The sequence below is a fragment of the Pongo abelii genome, chromosome 5 (genome assembly GCF_028885655.2).
Source record: "Pongo abelii isolate AG06213 chromosome 5, NHGRI_mPonAbe1-v2.0_pri, whole genome shotgun sequence".
NCBI classification, from domain to species: Eukaryota; Metazoa; Chordata; class Mammalia; order Primates; family Hominidae; genus Pongo; species Pongo abelii.
In genome coordinates this window covers 145946208-145970547 of record NC_071990.2, presented here as the reverse complement: position 1 = coordinate 145970547, position 24340 = coordinate 145946208, and the positions used below count along the sequence as shown (strand labels likewise).

Below are 24340 nucleotides of genomic sequence, written 5' to 3'. Positions count from 1 at the left end.
TATTCATATACAGTTACAAATTAAAAGATGGTTTTAGACCGATATTATTCTCAAGTTCTTTACCAAATCCCTTATCAAGAAAAGAATTGTGCTGGCTTTAAGTTTTAAGTCTTATTTTTCTTCACAGTGAATTTAGTAGTTAGATTCTATGTGAAGAATTGTATTGGGTAAATAATAATATGCATTAAGTCCAAGTGGTTATTTAACAACCACTGCAGCACAACTCCAAGAAATCAGGTAAATAGGGAAAGTTTGGATAGCTGGATTTGTTTATTCTTGTGAATAATGCAGCAAAAGCCCTGATGCATTGTATTCATATCCAGGACATAGCACAATTCATGTCATGTTGCACTCAGTCCTAAACTCTACTCCTGTCTCTTTCCAATGCAACCATCCCCAAGTGGCTTATGAACATATAGAATTAGGCATATTCAATGTATGTCATTTTCATTCATTTATTTATTAAGCCTACAAATACTTTATTGGATACCTACTAAATGCCAAAAGATATGCCAATGAGCAAATAGACAGTCCCTTCACCCACAGAGTTTATGCCTAACCTAGGAAAAAAGACTGGCAACTATTTAAATTACAGTATGGTAAGTGCTTCAAATCATAACACTTTAAGAGTATACAGCTTATCTACTCTAGCCTGCTCAGAAAAGGGATCCTTCAGGAAGCAACATTTCAGCTCAGACAAGAAGGAAGGGGTAGGAGCTGGCCAGGAAGAGATAGAGAAAGGACTGCGTGCAAAGGCCAGGGAGGGCTCACCGGGATGGTAAGCACAGGCCGTGTGGCTGGAGCATAATGAGGGAGCGAGAGGAAAGTAAAATAAAATTAGGAGTAAATTGGGAGACAGCTATTTAGAGCTTTAATAACCAAGTAAGACCAAAACATCACACTATATACCAAAAATTACACAATTTCAATTTTTTATTTTGTTTTTTAAAAAAAGGACAACGGGCACCCAATGAAAAAGCTTACAGAAGAGAAAAAGGTATTCAGGTTTACCCTTTAGAAACACCATAGATACTCTCTTAAAAATGGAAGGGGAGGCCGGGCGCAGTGGCTCACGCCTGTAATCCCAGCACTTTGGGAGGTCAAGGCAGGTGGATCACTTGAGGTCAGGAGTTCGAGACCAGCCTGGCCAACATGGCGAAACCCTGTCTCTACTAAAAATACAAAAATTAGCTGGGCATGGTGACATGCGCCCATAATCCCAGCTACTAGGGAGGCTGAGGCAGGAGAATCGCTGCAACCTGGGAGGCAGAGGCTGCAATGAGCCAAGATTGTACCACTGAACTCCAGACTGGGCAACAGAGCTAGACTGTGTCTCAAAAGAAAAAGCAAAAAGAAAGGAAAGGGAGATGGAGAAGGTGGAGCATGGAATGGAAGAACCAATTAGCAGATTATCACAGTGGTCCATGTATTCAAGGATAATTTTCAAACAAGGTAAAGTCATGACTGCAAACCAATGTGATAATAATGTGTGTCAAAGACTTTATTTAACTCATTAATTAATGAGGGACCCAGTAAGGTGTTACAACCAGTTCAGGGGAAAATTTTTAAAAAACACATGTTTTACACAAGAAAAATGAAAACTGAAATAGATTTGCAATAGATGCAAAAACTGGTCTATCCAAGGAGTAATAATTAACTGCTTTCCAAATAATTTTCATTTTCACGGATAAGAATCATTTGCATACCTATTTTCCACAACTTACCTAGTTGTAAAGTAGCTCAAAAATAATTAAAGGCAGAGATAATTCAGATGCCTGAGCTAACAGGACACCCACTAGTCTTTTTTTGCCCATTGTAAAGTCTCTCACCATTTTTTCTAACACCAATAACAAAGACTTGGAAAAGAGACCTGTCACTCTACATAGAGTAAGTGGACAATTTTGAATATATGTAGGTATTGGAATTAACAAGACTTGATATTTGATTGAGACTTTTGATGGGGAGGAGGCCACAAAGGAAATATCCAGACAAATGTCTGTTTTAAAACAAATTCCTAAATGGCAGAAGGTGCCATCAGTGTCTGTTTGGATTTCTCAGCACAAGGGCCCTGTTGTTCTGTTTAGGAACCCACACTGTAGGGAAGTAGTGGACTCACTGAAAAATTATACAATGTACCAAAGGACATGGATTTTAAAAAATGAAAAAAAATTCATTCCCTTCAATGGGATTTTTTTTTCTTGTTCTAGCCTCTGCATTACCTAGTAATACCAGGCATGAATACAGTCTTTCCCCAGCTCAGCAAGGGTTAAGCCACATGGGAGTCTATGGAAATCTCCCAGTCTAGAAATGTGTTACTCCCTCTTTCACTATCCCCAATTGGAAGCAATCCAACTTATGGTCTTAAGACAGCCAGAGGAAAGAAAAAATAATGTGGATGTTTAGTGTCACTGCCATGAGCCTCCCATCTCCAACTATTCATAATTTCTCAGACAAATTCCTTCTAGGTTTTGATTTCTTGCTAGATGAAAATAAAAGTTTTCAGAGTCATCCCACTTTTGGTAGTTTTTCTCCAAACACCATCTCCAAACACTAACACAGAAGCTGAGCTTAGAAACTACCATCTCCAAAAACTAATACAGACGCTTTTAGCTAAAACTAACTATAACTTTTACTAAAAATGATAAAAATTACCAAGTCTTTCTAGTATCTTGGTAAGAAATACAAACATTCCAGGGCAAACAATTTACATGGGACTTAAAGCCCCATTTAATTGCAAAATAATAGACATTATAAATGCACAAATTTAAATATCAAGTTCATTTAATAAACTAGTCTGGTACTACCAGATTTTGTTTTATTTGAGATCTTTTTAAAGGTGTCAATGACCCACCATAAATATTGAGAAATTTCTTTTCAATTATTCTTTCTCAGTTGTCATCTCTCTTCCTCTACAAACCCTTTCCACGTCCTATTTTACTACTTATTTCTCTCCATTTTCATAAATAGGTAAAAAGTAATTTACCTAGCTTCAAATGCTCTCTAAACTTAGGTCTACCAAGTTTAATGCTTTCAAAACAATCTTCAAAATTAGTTCTAAGGCAATTCTTCCCCAAAGACTAAATTAAGCTGCTAAAAACTGCTTCACTGGTTCTATCTAAACAATTACCGTGTTATCCTCGTGAATAACCAGGAAGAATAATCTTACTTATATGAGCAATCATGAGACCACTGGAATAAAACACCTCATATCCAGACTCCCAGTTGCTAAAACTACATTCTCTGGAAAATGGTCACATGCAGATGAATAGTTCAAAAGTTTTTATTCATGTCAAGCCCAAGATGCACATATGTTACCTGTGTCTCTGGAATAAAACAAATTAAAATTTACCAAAACACACCTGCATGTGCTTTGGAATAATCCTACACATATAACTGCCAATTATGTAAGCACCTTTATGTTCTAATTCTCTATATTTTTAACCCTCTGTCAAAGTTAGTTTTCACATTCCTTACATACTCACAGGCAAGATAAAATACCCCTCAAGATAAACTTATAAAGCCCAAAAAGCAGTGAAATCAAATAACCAACTATAAATATTGGGATGTGGAGCATTTTTTAAACCATGCTGCTACTCAAAGTAACCTTAAGATATCCTCATTTTTCCTCAAGAAATACCAATGTTTGTGTCTCTAACCTTTACAACTTTTGAAAAGCAACCAAAAATTTTGAAAAGCAACTCTTCATTAAAATAGCTTTTATACTATTTAAAAGACCACAACAGTGTTTCTCTGAGAAACTTCTACTTTTCATCTTGCTGTAGAAGAGTCCTACACAATCTGTTATCCTGAAAACTCTCCTCCTACCTCAGCCTTAGTGCACAAAATTCCAACACTAATAACTAATAGATAACCATATTAGAACAGATTTGAAAATAGCACTGACAATTCCTCTCTTCAGCATGCTCTGCCCCTAAGAAAAAATATTGCTCAAAGCATTGATTATGTTCTAAATGGTTAGAAATGCTAAGAGCAGATCTTTGGGGTGCGGGGGAATTAAGGAAGTACACAAGAAAAAAAAAAAACACAAGGCAGATAAATATTATTAGCCACATCCACAAGAATAAAAATCCATAAATATTTCTGACAGGGAAGAAAGACTGCCTGAATGATAATATTTGGTTTCAACCAGGCAAAATGAAATCATCATCCTCTTAACCAAGAGAACACAAAAATTTTCCCAATGATATATTCTTTTCCAAGATGTACCCAGGATTCGCAGAATCGAAAACAGCTAACTGTTGCCTTAGATATCTGGAGAAGGCCAGGTAAAAGTCAATAGCGTCCCATAAACTATGTGCATGAGAATTTCCATCTAAACATATTTTAGGAGAGAATAAAGGAAAAATACATGTATCTGCATACTCAGAAGACTTCAGCTAGGTGACACTTCCTGGGGAAAATTCACTGCACTTCCAACCAAACTCCTTCAATCAGAATGAGACATCTGAACCATCGAAGGTTTTGAAAGTCTCAGTTACCTTTGAAAATCGAGCATTTATCCATTTGGTAAAGGTTTTCTTCTGTACGTCATTGTGTTCATCTGTGGAATGGAAAAAGAAAGAGAAGGAAAAAGTATGAGAGTCTGTACCTTTAGTAAAGCACCAAATAAGGTTATCTCTATCCTGGAGAGTTTAAAATAGTCCTATTAGTCGAGCTCCTTGAGCACAGTGATGCGCAGCTAATGCAGAATGCGATGACTGCCCGATTCACTTATGGAGCCCAACACTGCCTACAACAGAGGGAGGCTCAGGCACCTTTCCCAAGGGACCAGGTTGTCTCACCCTAAACCCCAGAGTCCTGCCATCAGTGACCAAATCCAGGTTTATCCGATCGAATCAGAGCCCTACTTTCCAGCTAGTACCCGTAGCACTTTCTGCTACATTTTGTGCAAGTAAAATTTCAGCATAATCAAAATGTCAGCATGCTAAAAACAAAAATTAAAGTTATCCAATAAAAACTCAGGAATTTGTGACTTCCTCCCTCTTCATACTGGTCCTACACCCTCTAGAATGACAGTATAAGGTTTATGGTCAATCTTGTAACCCACTTTCCTGTAGTAAGATTGGCATGAGGTTTTAATGATCTTGATCTATACAAACTTTTACAGGTAGAAAAATCAGAAGAATTTAAAACCATTATCAATTTTGGTTTTGATTACAAATTCATTTTCTGAGCCATAAAAAAATGAAAAGTTACTTTAAAAGACTGACCACCCTGAACTTTTGGAATATGGGTAGAAGGATTTGGTTACGTACAAGCAGGTCGTGTGGCTAACAAAAAGAGAAAAAGACTTTCTCTTTAGAACCAAATAGACAGTGTCCCAATCCATTTATTGTGTGACCTTGGGTCATTATAACATCGCTTAGCCTCACAGTTCTCATCTGTAAAATGGGGATAAATAATACCTAGCTTGCAAGAGTACTGTAAAGGTTAGTGAATATAAATGAAAAGCACTTGACGAAGAGCTGGTGTTCAGCTCGTTGTTATAATGATTACAGTAAAAGTGTAAGCAAGGTAGATGAATAAATATCCACTGGACCTCTTCAAATCATACTTTTCCGTCACTCCCCGATTTTCTATTAAAGCCAGTAAAAGAGTCACTGTTGGCTTAAAGCCTACAAAACAGCATTTTCACAATCTCTATCAGTTGTTCAGAAAGCTGTCCAAGGCGTATCTGCAACAGTGCAGAAAGGTGTGGCTCCATCCATATGTGTGTCCTGCCTCCTTTGCCACCTTTTATACTGCTGGGCTGCCTCCCACATCAGAGCAGCAAAATAATAATGGAGGAGGCCCAGGTGTGCTTGGCCCTCCAGCATCAGTTCCACATTAAATACACACCTGCTCACGAACCTCTACTAGGATCATTAGAGGTTCACCTACCACTTCACCCAGTTTGTGGTCTTTGGTCCTTACCCTCTTGTGGAAGGAGAGTTTGTAATTAAAAGGTCATTCCCAGAATAAATACAGCAGCAGCTTCAGAAAAAAAAAAAAAGCACTTTTACAAATCCATAAAGGTAATTGGAGACCAACTCCAAGACACTAAGGGAGCAAGTAGTATAGAAAACAAAACTGCTGTTTAAGAAACTCCTTGATATTAATGGTGCTCAGAGGTGACCTTCCTTCAAGAAAGGATGGCAAAGACAGCAACGATCCCTATTTCAAGCTTTATATTATCTGATCAAGGCCACATAAGCCATTTATTAACCAAGAGAACTTGCTTACACACTGAATGACCCTTTACCATCTTCATATCAAAGAGGGACACAGTAGAGATTATACTCGGAATATAAGGCTACCGCCACACATCAACCTGAAGAGGGGGATATACCAGCCTCACCAAAATGAATTTAATATTAAAAATCAGTGTTTAGGGCATTTGGAAAATCCAATTATTTGTCCCACTACCTTAAAAAGGATTTATTTTTATAAATCTTGTTATATGTAGTTTTATTTAATCCCATGAATAAAAAAATATAGAAAGGTCATAAATAAGTATTAAATTATCTTAATTTGATAACATTTACACAACTTAAGAATTTGAGGCCATAAAAATGGAAAAAATTCTAAGAGAGAAATCTTACTACATTTTACATTTTCTTAACCTATTTCCGGAGCATTTAACCTTCTTATTTCAAAAACATATTAAAATATCTAATACTATGTAGGTTTCTCCCCAGATATAAAGTGGACAAAGAAATTAGCACTATTACCTTATCAAATGATAATAATCTTTCCATTTTCTCACATATGAAATGAAATCAAATTTATGGATTCCCATTCTTATGTTTGTAAAAATGAATAAGATAATGTTTCAACAATAGTCTTTATTTTATGGGTCAAGCCAATGTCAGAATATAAGTCTAAGTAACAGATAAATTATTTGTCTGTAAACGATACATTTTCTAACATCCAAATGTTTCAAAAATACTTCAAAGTTTATAAATACACTTCTGCATTCATTCTCTTGATACAGTTAAAAATGGGGAAAAGGGGGTACACATTTCAAAGACTAGTTTGCATTTTCCTTTTTCAGACACACACACATATACAAACACACATACTTCTTATTTTCTACTAGACAGGAATTCAGTAAAAGAACAAGAATTTGCCTGTGGCTTTTCAATTATGAGATTGAAATGTAACAAATTTCACACACTTACTAACCTCCACATCACAACAATTAGGGTAAACAATCTTGGCCCAGATCTCGGGCACGTAAAAATAGCAGATGAGTAACAGGACAACTAAAACTCCGTCATGCTATTCTGATCAGCCATTTTGTCTGCCTAGAAATTTATACAGAACTTCCACAGTCTCAAATTATTTCAGTCTTCATTATCAAGCCAATTCGTTATTTTAACTTCTCCAAAACAAAAATGTGTAAGAATACAACAAACGTACATATAACTTGATTATAAATATATATGTATAATATTAAGTGAATGAATATAATTTACACTGCATATACACCTTCTCTAAATGTATTCTTTCAAGCTCCCAAATTCAAACCGTGTTTTCCTTAGGCTTGGATTTTTGAAAACCATTTTGTTTCTGAAAGCCTTTGCTGGCTTAGCAAATCTTATCCATTAATGACCTTTCTCCATTAGAGGGATGAACACGAGACTGAATTAGAAGAAGAAAAATGTGTTAAATCCCTTAAGGCTGCTTTTCCACATTCTTCCTCTAAATATTTTGCTCTTCTTAAAATGCTTTTGACATGCTCACACAGATCCAAAGGCCTTCACTGCTGCCTAGCCTGGAATTTTATTTCTGTGATAGGTAAAAGAAGTACAGCAAGACACATCAACAAAACTGCTTGATAAATCTTCAAGGAAACTGGTTCGAAAATGTTTTCACTTCACCAGCTCAAATGCGTATGGAAAATTGTTTTAGCAGAACGTAGCAACATATCTCAATTTAAATCCTAAACTGGAAATGTGGCAGAGAAATTAGGAGTTGTTTCCCCTATGAAAGCACACAAATCACCTCTAAAACTCTACTGTTATTAGAGACAAAGCATTATCCTCTAGTACACCATTTGAAGCAATTTAAGAGTGTCCAGTTGGCTGACACTAACATAACATGAGTTCCCTAAAGTGCAGCTTATTATTCAGAAAAGAAGCACCTAGACTTTTAGCCAAGAAAGAAATCTCTTATTGGATGATTTTAAACTTGGATTGATTTTATTAAGGCCTCTTTCACAAACGCAAAACTTAATACACCCTAGAAAGCCAACCTCTCATTAGCAAAGATCATTATTTTGGAAGCAACAAAAGCATTTCAGATCATATTCTCATTTCTTCTTTTTGTGGGCCCTACATGTGAATCACTCCCAATATAAATCTGCCACTCACACTTAGTTATGCCATTATGCTCTCTTGTTTCATCATACCCAATCACACCCAAACACTAATTCATTTATTCAAACAATATGTATTAAAATGTCAAATGGGAATAATAAATGTTATATAATAATCTGTAAAATATTATAAATATGCAGACAAAGAAACAAAGCCAACAGGAGACAGACTGCTCTCAAACAGAAATGTTTAACCTCCCTGAGTTTCTTTCAAAATCTGACATCCTCAGAGGACCTTAGAAAAGCTAAAATTAAAAAATGTAGTTTTCAGAATTGTCAAAACTACCTAAGTGTACAAGAAGTTTAGATAATTAACATTTCAAATGATATTTTTGTGAATTTGCCACATTTAAACATTGAAGTTATTAAAGCTAAAAACCGCATTTAAAACAGACTTTCGCTTCACTCTGTAAAAAGCGAAATACAAGTTGATTTTTTTTTTTTAATGATATACTTTGCTTTAGTTTACAATGAACTAGTTGCTTGGGGAATGAATCCAATGGGCAATAATAACACAAGTGGACCATGTCTTCCCAAGATGCTGTGCCACCTCACTCACTGTCAAACCTGTGAAGCCATTATAGTCTCATTTCTTCTGAGAGAAGAAGCCCGCAGGGCAGTGAGCTATTCCTGGTATTTTCTCGATCCCAGGGGCTGGCTCTTCATGCTCTCACCAGCTGTTCCTTTTCTCTCCGTTCTGCTGTGTATATATCATAGCTCCTGGGTGCTTCTTCATAATAACCTGGCCTGCCATAAAGATAATGATCCTGATATCCAGACTAGCCTGAACAATTGAAGTGATATCACTGTCCTGGATAACCAATAACTGGAGGGAAAAAAATGCTCGCACATGCTTCCATGATGTTCTTCAGAGGCCCTTGAGTGTGCATTAATGAATCCCAGCCAGATGCCCAGTGAAAGAAGTCCCTGGTTGAGAATAAGTGAAAAGGCACAAGTGTGGCCCAACAAGCAAATCTGTTGAGGACAAGGAAGCTCAAAATGTTGACAAAGCCTCCAAGGCAATGATGGTTGTTAAAACTCCAAAGCAAACAAAACTCCTAGAAAAACCTACAGCACAGTACCTTCTGAAGCCAGGTTCATCCAGAAATTAGAGAAGATTGCAAGAGCAGGTACACCACCCCAGGTAACAGGGAAAATGTGGTGATGACACAGGCAAACCATCTACTTCCCAGTCTTCTTTCCAGATTATTCCTTTCCAGAGCACGGATGCCATATTGAAATACAAATGCCAGTCATCAGCAATGGTGAGCAGGAGACAGAAGGCAATGCTGCCAGTCTTTTTGCTGGTAACTCCTCTCTGCCCTAAGGCAAGGAGAGGTGGAAATGGTGGAAGTGAGAAGGGAAAGGAAAACAACTCCATTTGTCAAAGGAGAAGGCTGAGGCAGAAGTTAAATGAATTGTCCAGCACCACCCACCCAGCAAATGCTGGGCCACAGAGAGAACCAGGTCTAACTGACTGTGGAGCCTGTGTTCAATGCACTTCCATGTAGGAGGAGGTTAAAGAGAATTTAATGGAAAAAAGAAGGCTTTAAAATATATATTGAAAAATAGATGAAGTACGGTTCATGCAAAGATGGGAAGGACATTCTAGATAGAATAAGCCTAGTCAATATCTCTTCATTTCAGCCTCAGACTCAATACCTCACGAAAAAGAACATGTTTAATATAATTGTGGTATCTACAAGAAAACACAGAGGGCTATAACATATAACGATCTCAAAATAAGGCTAAGACAATCCAAATTTCAGAAAGTTTTCAATCTTGAAAACTGTTTATGCCCATAAAAGAGAAGAAGGCTATGGAGTTAAAATATATGCTTTAAAAATGTTCTTGTAATAAAATCGAGATTATCTGAAAAAAATCAATCTCCTTAAGCAAGCACATGCTCTGCTAGCATGACCCAATGACCCGTCCACTCTGCCCAAAACTGAAGGCAATTATGGAGCCTTGGGATCCTAGAATGTCTACAGCCACATCTGGACTGCATTTAGAATTTACGTCATGTTACGCATCAGAGGAACATTTTTTCTTTTTTTAAGACGGAGCTTCACTCTTATTGCCCAGGCTGGAGTGCAATGGTGTGATCTTGGCTCACTGCAACCTCTGCCTCCCAGGTTGAAGCGGTTCTCCTCCCTCAGCCTCCCAAGTAGCTAGGATTACAGGCGCGTGCCACCAAGCCTGGCTAATTTTTGTATTTTTAGTACAGACAGGGTCTCACCATCTTGGCCAAGCTGGTCTCGAACTCCTGACCTCATGATCCACCGACCTTGGCCTCTCAAAGTGCTGGGATTACAGGCGTGAGCCACCGCACCTGGGCAGAGGAACATACTTGTTGCAGCTGAAACCAACCTAACCCACCAGAACTATCCACCTTACTATCACGGAGCCACAGAGGATAGGAGTAGGAAGTATATAAGAGGGTGCCTGATGGGATCCCATCCTGTGACCAGAGAGGTCAGGGACTTACCCCTCATGACACGCAGTTGGATGGTGCCATAAATCAAATCAAGATTCATGTCTTCTTACCTAGCTCTCCTCCTACTCACAAGACTGCCTCTTTTTAAAAACCTGTTTTATGGAGGTATAAAATTCACCTACCATACAATTCATCCACACACCTATAATACAACTCACCTACCATACAATTTACCCATTTAAATTCACCTACCATATAATTCACCCAATTAAAGTTTACAATTCAATCGTTTTTGGCATATTAATAGATTTTTTTAATTGTGGTAAAATACATAACAATATTTGTGATTTCAGCCATTTTTAATCATACAATTCAGTGGCATTAGTTACACCTACAATGTTATACAACCATAACCACTATCTATTCCCAAAACTTTTTCATCACACTGAACAGAAACTCTGCAGTCATTAAGCAGTAAGTCCCCACTCCCACCAGCCCCTGGTAATAGCTAATCTACTGTCCGTCTCTATGCATTTGCCTATTTAAGATATGTCATGTAAGTGGAATCATACAATATTTGTCCTTTTGGGTCTGGCTTATTTCATTTAGCATAATGTTTTCAAGGTTTCATCCATGTTGTAGCTTGTATCAGAACTTCATTCTTTTTTAAGGGTGAAAAATATTCCATTGTATGTATAAACTACAGTTTCTTTATCCATTTGTCTAAAGATGAGCACTAGTTGACCACTTTTTGGCTATTATGAACAATGCCACAATGAACACTGGTGTACAAGTATCTTTTTGAGTTCCCGATTTCATTTCCTTTGGGTATAGATGCAGGAGTGAAATTGCTAGGTTAATATATGGTAATTCTATGTTTAGATTTTTGAGGAACCAGCAAACTATTTCCCATAGCGGCTGCATCATTTTACACTTTCACCATAATGCATGAGAGTTCCAATTTATCCATATCCTCACTAATATTTGTTATTTTCCTTAAAAAAAAAAAAATGTACAGCCATTCTAGTGTAAGACTGACTTTGAAAACACAGAAACTACCTAACAAAACCCCCAAACTTAGAGACCTCCTGAAGACTCTCTGAATGAGTTCAAGTTTAACAGCATGCTAACCTGAAGTAGCTGGGGTTCAGAAATTGCTTTTTCACATTTAATCCACACCATATTGCCAAATGATTGATTTACTTTCAAAATAATTATTTTCAGAATTAAATGTAACCATTAATTCCATCTTCTAATTTTAGTTTATTTACTTCTTAACCTGTTTTCTTTTCAACAAACTCAAGTTTTTTTAAACAATGCATAGGAATACAGGAGATAATGTTTTTCTACTTGCACTTTCTAGAGCGGCTAAACTTAAACTGAAAGAATGTTTCTAAGATTTACAGGCATCTGACACTGTTTGAAACCTTTCCTCCAGAAATATATTTTGCAAAAAACAAAAAACTCAACATCTTTTCTATCAACCATATTATATGTGTTGCAAATGCAGAAAAACAGACTCCATTTATGGGGGTAGAGATTGTAAACCTTACATACAAACACTTCACTTTGAATTTTTGTCGTGGAGTGAAGATTTTCATTAAAATTGCTAGAAACGTCATAGAACAAGGAGGGATTATTTAGGACAGTGAATTAGTCACAATGATATGAGTCACTGTCATGAAAAGCCAACAGAAAACTTTTTTTATTGATTGACAAAAGGCTAAATTTATGAAAGAAAATTTCTGTGAAATTAAATTCCTCACTTTATTATTATCAAATAAATATCTATTATGTTCTACAAACTGTCTGCAGAAATCTCAAGAAAAAGCAACTGTTTCATTAACATATAATTCTAGATGGATAAGCCTGGAAAAAAAATGGGGAAAACATTTTGAATGTAAAAACCATTCCAGTGATTTGACCTTCAGACTTTCTCATGACATGTTCTACTTGTCAAAATAGCAGCAAAAATATGTCCTTGCAAGACTGCTAATTATTCAAATAATATTTTTCTCATTTTAATTACTTTATTTATTTCATTATTTTCCTCATATTATGAGAGCTCTTCCTCATAAATTCACAGAATAAAACAATATAATATCCAAGAAACAGCAATTTTCAAACAAAAAAATGTATAAAATATCCAAAGAAAAAGAGAACAATACTTTACCCAAATATCTCTCCATATGCATATGTAGGAATGCTATGATTTTCTATAGAGCTAATGTAGGAAACCTTTCAATGTATGCCATCTGTCTTCTAAGATCATGACACTGGGTCATCGTAGTCAAATAAAAAATATATTGTGAGAGAATACATATTGATATGGTTTGTCTGTGTCCTCACACAAATCTCATTTTGAATTGTAGCTCCCATAATTCCCATGGGTTATGGAAGGAACCTGGTAGGAGATAAATCATGGAGGTGGTTTACCCCATACTATTCTTGTGGTAGTGAATAAGTCTCATGAGAGCTGATGGTTTTATAAGGGGTTTCCCCTTTCCTTTGGCTCTCATTCTCTCTTGCCTGCTGCCATGAGAGACGTCCCTTTGCCACATGGAACTATGTGTCCATTAAACCTCTTTTTCTTTATAAATTACCTAGTCTCCGGCATGTCTTTATTAGCAGCATAAAAAGAGACTAATACACATATATATGATAATTCAATAATAAATTGAAAAGCATCAAGCAGTGAACGAGCATTGTAAAAGCCAATGATAACATTCTGAAGCCAACAACTCCAGTGGATAAAAAGGACCAGCAATACAGTTTGGCTTGCTTCCTTACTTCAATTTAGTCCTCAGTGTGTCAGGGCCCATACAACACCTTGAGATAGACAAGACCCAGACAACAGCAATCCACATACGTTAAAGCACTGATCTTTCCATTCTGCCAGACAGGAGAGTCTCCAGGTAGCATCAAAGAACAATGCAACCTCAAAAAACTCATGGGTCAAAGAGAAAGTGTCTCCAGCTCGTCAGGATTAGACATCTAAAAAAGTTTACATAACCTTAAGGGCCACAATGAACATCCCCTCAAACAAATCTGCCAAGCCTTCTTTACTACACGCCATCATTTGGAGAATCACTGGAGCAAAGACCCTCCCCCTCTTTCTCTCCTCTTCATTTTTAGAACCCACCTCCTTCTGCCTGTTCTACTTATTTGAACATTCAAACCTCCCTCCATCCTGCATCACTGAGTATTCTTTTTCAACACCCTTCTCTGGACCTGTCATGACACAGGCTACCATCTTGGACTTCTCAGCCACAGAGCCGGCCTGCTGTACCAGTCTGGGCCCCCTGCACCATGTGGGTCAGTCTCTTTCTACCATTTCTCTTCTGGATTGTCTTTTTCCATCTTTTCTTTCTCTTCTTAAAACTTCCCATATAACGTCTATAATATACTTTAGAAGATTTCAACATACAAAGTGTAATATGCTTGTGTTAAACTAGTTTAAGTCAGAAGCTTCAAACACTCTTGTTCATGAACTTCCAAAAGAATTTCCGTGCACATTTTTTAAAGTTGACAACTGATATTTATCATAAATTTAAATCATTAAAAAGATGTAATTTCTAGCATGCTGTTAAGGAGTTGCAAATTTAGCTCATTCAATTAATAGAAAATGCCTCCTCTGGTACCTAATTGGCAAAACTAGTCCTCACTGTCAAACTAATCAGCCAAAGCAGATTTATTTTCTGACAAGAGGAGTCTGACTTGGTTTTGGATTTAAAAACCATGTTATAGGTATTTCCAAATAACATCTCACTTGAGAATTCTCTTTCTAAGATAGAGGAATGGATGGATGGATGGATGGATGGATGGATGGATGGATGGGTGGATGGATGATGGCAGCTGGACACAAAGCCTTGCCTGGATGCAACAAGGCACCAGCCATTTAAAAAATTTTTAAAGGATTGCTCTTTGTTTTGCATTCTTAAATGGTCCTCTTGTTTGATGCCTCACAGCAATGCAGCACAGTAAAATGTGAGGAGAGTGAGAGGTACGACTTTCTTTTATAAAGTGAAAAAGAAGAATTATGAAAGGAACGCTAAGAAAAGAGACAGCTAGGATGCTATCTTGGGTGCCTTAACCACTACAAAAGCTTGCCAAGGTCACAGTAAGACACACATATTCCAGTGTGCAAACCACACTACAGGCTCACATTTGTCCCAAGCCAGTATAACATTCCAGAGAAGTTCAGCTATAATTTAATTAGAAAGGCTAAACTCCAGAGTGGACCACTACAAAGGCATCAGTTATCTTTATTTTCATCAACACCAGAGACTCTGTTAATTAATGAATGTGAGAAATGTGCTTTTACTGTGGCTTAATAATTGGCATAATTAGAATGTTAGAAATATCCTCCCACTGTTGACTTTAGTGTTATTCAATGAACAAGGACTGGTCAAAATATTTTCTAGACATGCCCCACCATTGATTAAACAGAATATAAAAATCTAGTGAGTCTGGGAGGCTAGATCCCTAAAGGTCCTATGTTCAGCCATTGGCTGGAGGATTTTAGTTATCTGCTGCTGATTATAAGACTAAATCCTCTCCCTAAGACAACACTGTCTAATAAAAATATAATGCAAGTCAAATACATAATTTTAAAAGCCACATTAAAAAACAGGTAAAATGAATTTTTAGTAATATGTACTATTTAACCCAATATCTCCAAAGCATTATCATTTCAACGTATACTCAATATTTTGAAACATCTTGAAAATATATTTTATAGTCTTTTTTTCTTACTAAGCCTTTGAAATCCTGGGTGTATATTACATTTACAGCATTATTTCAATTCAGACTAGCTACAGTTCAGGAACTCAGCATGCAATGCACCAAATTATACAGCTCTAGAATATTGCTGCATTTACTTTAACTATGACCTTCAAAAGGACACAGAGCTGCCGGGCACAGTGGCTCACGCCTGTAATCCCAGCACTTTGGGAGGCCGAGGCGGGCAGATCACGAGGTCAGGCGATCGAGACCATCATGGCTAACATGGTGAAACCCTGTCACTACTAAATATACAAAAATTAGATGGGCGTGGTGGTGCACGCCTATAGTCCCAGCTACTGGGGAGGCTGAGGCAGAAGAATGGTGTGAACCCGGGAAGCGGAGCTTGCAGTGAGCCGAGATTGCACCACTGCACTCTAGCCTGGGTGGCAGAGAGAGACTCTGTCTCAAAAAAAACAAAAAAGACGCAGAGCTGCAGCTTACCAACTTTACATGCAGGCTGTATGAACTGTTTTTCGAGCCTACTTGCCAATAATGATTGCTTAATGAATGCCAACGTTCATGGCAGGATTTGGTCTGAAACTTGCCTTTGTTATGACTCTTATAGGAAGACAGTGGCATTGGGAGCCAACATTACCAATCAAAAATAAAGCCAAAATTTATAATTATGCATAATCAAATTGGCTTAGGTCATTTTGTAAGACTTCTAGTCAAATAAACGGACATAATAAGAACTGGGGACCAGGCAAGTGGCTCACACCTGTAATCTCAGCCCTTTGGGAGGCCTCCAGGGAGGATCTCTTGAGCTCAGGAGTTCAAGATCAGCCTGGGTAACACAGGGAGACTCTGTCCCTACAAAAAATCAAAAAAGTATCTGGGTGTGGTGGTACACGCCTGTAGTACCACTTATTCAAGAGGCTGAGGTGGAAGGATTGCTTGAGCCCAGGAGTTTGAGGCTGCAGGGAATTGTGAATGTACCACTGCATTCCAGCCTAGGTGACTGAGCAAGACCTTGTGTCAAAAAAAAAACAACTGGGAATATTTCCAACTCTTTGTTATGTTTGTTGTCTTAAGTTTTATATTTTCTAGTCATTTAATAAAAATTAGTTGTACAGCTATTTTGTGAAAAACATTGTACAAAAAAATAGTAACATTTACAGAGCATCTACTGTGTGTCAGTCCCAAAAGAGATCCAGATGTTGCTTTCAAGGAAGCTGTGGTCCAGTGGCCTGGGATGGGTGGGGAAGGGACTAAGACAATAGAAAATTATAACTAATATATCAGGTACAGATACATTCATAAATTCATAGAAAAATATGTCTTGATGGGGATGACAAGGGGATCACGGAAAGATTTGAGGAACAGGTTGCATTTGAGCTAGACCTTGAATTACTATGTTTGAGGCACGTAAAAATGGTTAGAAAGGTATTTGTAGAAGAGAGAACAGCTGCAGCAAAGTCCTAAAAACATGATGCAGACACAACTGTGAAGAGGTTCCTTTGGCTGGGTGGTTTTTTATCAGAGCTGTGATGCCACTGAATTTTGGAACAGGCTGCAGTTAAATTGCAGAGGACTTTGAAGACCACAGCAAGGGGTTAAATGAGCAAGCAATGTGGGCCCTTGGCTTTTCCTGAGCAAGAGCGTGACATGATCAGAGGGGTGCTTTAGTGAGATTAACATGAAAAATGGACTCATGGGGAGGGAGACCGGAAGAAAGTAAGCCAGTTTGAGGCTTATTAGAATTGCCCGTGCTAGACACCAGTGAGCCTGAAAGAGTAGAGGAGTAATGAGACAAGAAAGGGGGAGGTGGACGCAATAGGTATTGAATTAAAGAGAGAAGGTTGCTGCCGGGACTTGGTGAGGTGGATAGGCATGATCACTATTATACAGCGTGTCTCCTGTTCTATTCTCAATTAGACTCTATGGCTCTTAAGAGACAAAATTTTATTTCTTAGTGCTTTTGCCTCACATATTTACCATTTACTTGTGATGAGAACACTTAAAATCTGCTCTCTATGCTATTTTCAAGTATACACCAAATTGTTATTAACTATAATTATCACCTTGTACAATAGATCTCTTGAAGTTATTCCTCCTGTCAAACTATATTCTTTGACCAATATTACTTCAAGTCTCCCACCCCCCATGCTGGGACTGGACTACTGAATTATTATAAGAGTAATGAAGGAGAGGCCGGGCACAGTGGCTCACACCTGTAATCCTAGCACTTTGGGAGGCCGAGATGGGCAGATCATCTGAGGTCAGGAGTCCTGGCCAACATGGTAAAACCCTGTCTCTACCAAAAACACAAAAATTAGCTGGGTGTGGTGGCGGGCGCCTGCAATCCCAGCTACTCAGGAGGCTGAGGCAGGAGAATTGCTTGAACCTGGGAGACAGAGGTTGCAGTGAGCCGAGATCATGCCAGCCTGGGCGACACAGCCAGACCCTGTCTCAGGAAGAAAAAAAAAAAAGAGTAATGAAGGAGAAAGGGAAGTGCAAAAACTTCTCAGACTTTGGTAACTTAAAGAATGGTGTCTCTCCATTAAAAAACAAAAAGTGTAAAAAAAATTTTTTTAAGCACAGAAAGAAATTGATTAAGGAAAGAAATTCCTCTTTGCACAAAAAAATATGACAGATTAGCAGGATACTCAGGTGAACTTATCAAGCAAGCCCAGTGTGAAAGGAAAACAAATGGTGGGGCCCCAAAAATCACTAAGCTAAAGGGAAAAGTCAAGCTGGGAACTGCTTAGGGCAAACCTGCCTCCCATTTTATTCAGTCACCCCTCTGCTCACTGAAATAAATGCATATCTGATTGCCTCCTTCGGAGAGGCTAATCAGATATTCAAAAGAATGCAACCATTTGTCTCTTATTAACCTATGACCTGGAAGCCCCCTCCCCACTTCGAGTTGTCCCGCCTTTCCGGACCAAGCCAATGTTCATCTTACATGTGTTGTTGATTGATGTCTCATGTCTCCCTAAAATGTATAAAACCAAACTGTGCTCTGACCACCTTGGGAACATATCATCAGGACCTCCTGAGGCTGTGTCACAGGCACACATTCTCAATCTTAGCAAAATAAACTTTCTAAATTAACTGAGACCTCTGTCAGATATTCAGGGTTCATACCAGGAAAATGCAACATTAGAGCAGACAGGAGAGGGTCTTCACACTGAGGAGCTCAAACTCTCACAGGGGTCTAGCTTTCCCAGTGTCCATCCATGAGAACTGTTTCAAAGTATATTTTCATGCATTAAAAAGGATACTAGCGGGTAGGGCAAGGTGGCTCATGCATGTAATCCCAGCACTTTGGGAGGCCCAAGTGGGTGGATTGCTTGAGACACCAGCCTGGGCAACATGGCAAAATCTCATATCTCTACAAAATAATACAAAACTTAGCCAGGTGTGGTAGCACATGACGTGGTAGCACACACCATGGTCCTAGCTACTCAGGTGGCTGAGGTGGGAAGATCACCTGAATCTGGGGAGGTGGAGGCTGCAGTGAGCCATGATCACACCACTGCACTCCAGCTTGGTGAGTGAGATCCTGTCTCAAATAAATAAATAAATAAATAATATTAGCCAGGCACAATGGTCTACACCTGTAGTCCCAGCTACTCTGGAGGCTAGGGTGGGACAATAGCTTGAACCCAGGAGTTTGAGGCTGGAGTAAGCTATGGTTGTGCCACTGTACTCCAGTGGGACAACAAAGCAAGACCCTGTCTCTAAAAAAAAAAAACAGAAGGTTAAAAAAATGATATTCAGGTACATATAATGAATACGTAAAGACAAGGAAGGATTTTCACAATGTATTAAGGGGTAATAAAGCAGGTCATTAAAGAATATACACAGTGCTTCACTTATACGTAAGTGTACGTATGACAGAAAGTCAAGAGCCAAAATGTTAGCACTGTATCTGTATGTTAGAAGATTCTGAGTGACTCTTATATTCTATTATTTGTTAGCCATATTTTCTAAGTTTGTAATAAATACGTAATACCTTCTGTAACATTTTTTCTTTAATGCACCCATCTTTTAAAAGGTGTATTTTTCTCCACTTAATGAGGACAAGTAGGCAAGGAAGAGAATTTGTCAGCTAAAAAATAAACTGGGCTGACACAAGGTCTGTCTGTCTGCAGGTCTGTCTGCTTTGGTGGAGGATGGTGAGAATAAGGGAGACTTCTGCATATCTGTATTTACATGCAGACAGGAAGGATCTAGGAGGAAGGGAGATACTGTAGATGCCAACACTCAACCAAAAACAAAAAGCGCTCCCAAATCCCAAAGGATGGGAGACAGAAATGTATCGGGAGCTAAGCTCCTAAACTGGATAAAGCCCACATATTTCTAAAAATGAAACTTGCCGGGTTACATTGCTTTATTTACACCTGCCTGTCCAGTGGGTTTTCCACTTGGAAGTGAAAGAGAGTGCTAATTCTCTCTCCAGAGAGAGAAATAATGTAAAATAACTGTGTTTATGGAGGTCACTTTCTTCCCAGCTTCCAGTCTATTCACTACAGAAACACCGTGGAAGAGGGAGCTGAATCATTTAAAATACACCTTTTGCAATAAATTCAAGTATTTTAAGGCAAAATAATTAGTTATTAAAATGGGAAGAAGGCCGGGCACGGTGGCTCATGCCTGTAATCTCAGCACTTTGGGAGGCCAAGGCAGGAGGATCACTTAAGGTCAGGAGTTCAAGATGTGGACAATATGGTGAAACACCATCTCTACTAAAAATACAAAAATTAGCCAGGCATGGTGGCACGTACCTGTAATTTCCACTACTCAGGAGGCTGAGACATGAGAATCGCTTGAACCCAGGAGGTAGAGGTTGCAGTGAGCCAAGATCGCGCCACTGCACTCCAGCCTGGGCGACAAAGTGAATGAGACTCCATCTCAAAAAAACAAATAAATAAAATGGGAAGAAAAAAATAGAAGATTAAGGCAAAACAAAATGCTACCAACAGATCACACCAAACTACCTAGACTTTCTCCAAAGCCTAATATTTTACTCACTTTCAGAAAAAGAATAGAAACCTGGGAAAAAATGAGGAGTATCTGTCCTTTGCTTATGTACTTTGATGAAATGCCAAGTACTACTATAAATAGCATTTTTTTAAATAAGAAAAAATGGAGTATTTCAGAAGTTGTTTTTGGGTTTTTTTAAATATTTTTTTTGTCTTTATTTGGAGTGTTTTAATATCCGCCATGACAAGTTAAAAACAAAATGTAAGATCATAAAAAAAGGAAGAAGAGTCATTTTAATAATTAAATTTGTAAAATTGCACATCCGCTAAAATGCAATCCTTTGTCCAAGATAAATATTTATAATAAGCAGGAAAAACAAGTCAGAAAGGAATACGGCATTCCCCTTCAAAACTCAGGGCTAAAAATTTCTTCCCCTGGACATCACAGTTTAAAAATTGGCCCATAAAGCACAGAACTCTTTGCCTAAAAGGGTATAAATTGGAAGTTAATAAATAAAATAATTGAAAGGTTTAGTCTCATATTGAAAAATACATAGTCTTATTTTTAATTTTCATAACTATGAAAAAGTTCACATAAACTACTAATACTTTTTGTTTGTTTGTTTGAGACAGAGTCTCACTCTGTCACCTAGGCTTGAGTGCAGTAGTATGATCACGGCTCACTGCAGCCTTAACTTCCCAGGCTCAAGTGATTCTCCCACCTCTGCCTCCCAGGTACCTGGAGGGCATGTGCCAACATGCCTGGCTAATTTTTGTATTTTTCTGTAGACACGAGGTTTCACCATGTTGCCCTGGCTGGTCTCGAACTCCGGGGCTCAAGCAGTCCGCCCACCTACACCACACAAAGTGCTGGGGTTACAAGCATGAGCCACTGCTCCCAGCCTTACTAATGTATTTTTTAATTAAAAAGCTTATTCAGGTAGGGTTGGACGAGGGGGACAGATAAAATCCATTGCCTGAGCAAAAGCGCAAGAAACTTCATTTACAGGCCACTCCCCTTCCTAATGACTTCCTTCATGTTAACTTCTTGTCACTGTTAAAAATTAGGGTTCTGGGCTGGGGACAGTGGCTCATGCCTGTAATCCCAGCACTTTGGGAGGCTGAGGCAGGCGGATCACCTGAAGTCAAAAGTTCAAGACCAGCCTGATCAACATGATGAAACCTTGTCTCTACTAAAAATACAAAAATTAGCCGGGTGTGGTGGTTTGCACTTGTAATCCCAGCTACTCAGGAGGCTGAGGCAGGAGAATCACTTGAACTTAGGAGACAGAGGTTGCACTGAGCCAAGATCGCACCTCTGCACTCAAGCCTGAGCGAAAGAGCAAGACTCCGTCTCAAAAAAAAAAAAAAAATAGGGTTCTGCCAGCACTATCTTTATTTAATAGTCTACTGTGAGTCTGACATTTATTTGCCCTTAAAAGAAAAAATTTGTAAATTCAGTCTATACTATCACTGGGTACTGCAAACTTGCTAATTATATCTTCAGTGTAAAATAGCTCTTCCTCTCATTTGTCTTGAACATTTGCTGGTCTTTTAAGCATCAAAAGGTCCAGATAACTGTTGAAGGTTGGAAGAATAAGTTTATGTTTACTTTTCTGAAATAATTAAGCTTATAGCTGGTAAGTATGTCTTCTTTCCACTTTCATATTTTTAGACTGAAGAGTATTGATCACTTTAGTCAGTTTTACAAAAGTAACAAATGCATTCACTCTGGGACTTGGGTTTCCTTCACTAGAATACCTTCCACTGTTAAATCATTTAAGTAGGAGACCAGAATCTCAGATCGTAATCCATGTGCACAGTCAACATGGCTTTGCAAAGGAAGGATAACGTTCTCTGTTTTCTTTCTTGTCTCCTTCCTAAGGACACCCCAAAACCTAGCGTTTTTTTGCATTGCAGCACTGCAATGGCATCTTTTAGGAACACTAGAATTACTCCCTTCCCTGAGCCTATGGACTGTATAAAATATAACTCGTGATCACAAATTTTTCTTGGAGGTTAGCAAGAGTGAATCAAACAAAAAGATTTGGATGAATGATCTTTCCTCAAAACTTCAGCATTTCCCTCAAGATAAGAGTAAGCTAACCACCATTACCTAGGGTTATGTCAAGGAGAAATGGGATCTGAGTAAAAAGCATATACAATGATATAACCAAAAGAACTGAAAGCAGAATCTCAAAGATATTTGTACATCCATGTTAATAGGAACGCTATTCACAAAAGCTAAAAGATGGAAGCAACCCAAGTGTCTACAAACAGATCAATTAATTAGCAAAATGTGATATTTACATAAAATGGAATAATAACCAGCCTTGAAGAGAAAGGAAATTCTGACACATGCTACAACATGGATGAACATGGAGGACAGTATGCTAAGTGACATAGCCAGTCACATGAAGAAAACTATGGTATGATTCCACTCACATGAGGTACCTAGAATAGTGAAAGTAAAATGGTGGTTGCCAAGGGCTAGGAGGAGAGAGGAGTGAGGAGTTGTTGTTTAATGTGGCGGTCCCTAACCTTTTTGGCACCAAAAAGGGACCGGTTTTGTGAGAGACAATTTTTCCACAGGCGGGGCAGTAGGGGAGGCAGTGGGGGAGTGGTTTCAGGATGAAACTGTTTCACCACAGATCATCAGGCATTAGTTAGATTCTAATAAGGAGTGTACAACCTACATCCTTCACATGCACAGTCCACAACAGGGTTCGTGCTCCTATGAGAATCTAATGCCGCTGCTGATCTGACAGGAGGCAGAGCTCAGGAGGTAATGCTCGATCACCCACCGCTAACCTCCTGCTGTGTGACTCAGCTCCTAACAGGCAACAGACTGGTAGCGACCTGTGGCCCAGGGCTTGGGGACCCCTGGTTTAATGGGTATATATTTTCAGTTTTTCAACAAGAAAAGAATTCGGAAGAAGGATGGTAGTGATGGTTATATAACAAGATGTACATACACTTAAAATGGCTAAAATAATAAATTTTATGTTATCTGTATTTTACTGAAATAAAACATAGGGGAAAAAAACCAGATGCAATAAACATTTTTCATGTCCATTTCACAGTGTTATTTTTTTCAAGAAAAGAGATTAATTTATCTCAACTTTTTATATATTCCCCTATAAGACAAATGGAGAAATTGTACTTGGTTCCAATTTTGTTTTTAATACTCATATTTTCAACCTATCATTCTTTCAGAATATAATTACAGGTAACCTGAATTCTAGAATCAGAATTGTTTTCACTCTGATCTTGCCTCTAGACATGGTATTTAAGATAGAACTATTTGCTGGAACTCCCTGTGGTACACACTGCTAGTTGCCTACTCAAGCATCCTTTCTCTCCTTCTCACTTACAAGATTAATCCCACTTTTTTTCCCTGTAGCAAGGTGGTCAGTTAAAATATTCACCTCGCCTTGCAACTAGAGATAACCATTTGGCTCAATTCTGCCCAGAGGAGGGGAGAAGTATATTGGGTGGAAGACCCAGGAGAACTATTATTTCCCTGATAAAAATTAACAGACTTGGCTGGCATGAACATCTTGCCCTGGGCCTTTCTGCTTCCTCCAGGAAGACAGAAGCTGCCAGTTTCCCTGAGCAGGTAACCAGCCCTGGGTTGCCTACCTACAGACTAAAGCTTACTTGAGAAAAATGAGTTCTTTCTTAGTTAATCTATTGTAAAAGGGTTTCTCTTACTTGCAGCTAAACTCAATCCTAACTCAATCTGGTGCCACTGAGATAAGTCTGAGGAAAGAAATTCAGGAATATTTCTGGTCTACAAGTTGGAGTTGG

General features: G+C 38.3%; 1 protein-coding gene and 1 pseudogene across 8 annotated transcripts in view; both read right to left on the bottom strand.

The window, feature by feature from the left end:
- UTRN (utrophin) overlaps nt 1–24340 on the bottom strand; it is a 573989-nt gene that overhangs the window by 450867 nt on the left and 98782 nt on the right. For all 8 annotated transcript variants that reach the window (XM_063724628.1, NM_001372253.1, XM_024247835.3 and 5 more), the window contains 1 exon segment: nt 4500–4561. In XM_063724628.1, the coding sequence (XP_063580698.1) occupies nt 4500–4561 (62 nt within the window).
- Nucleotides 8932–12530, bottom strand: LOC103891016 (rhomboid-related protein 4-like; annotated as a pseudogene).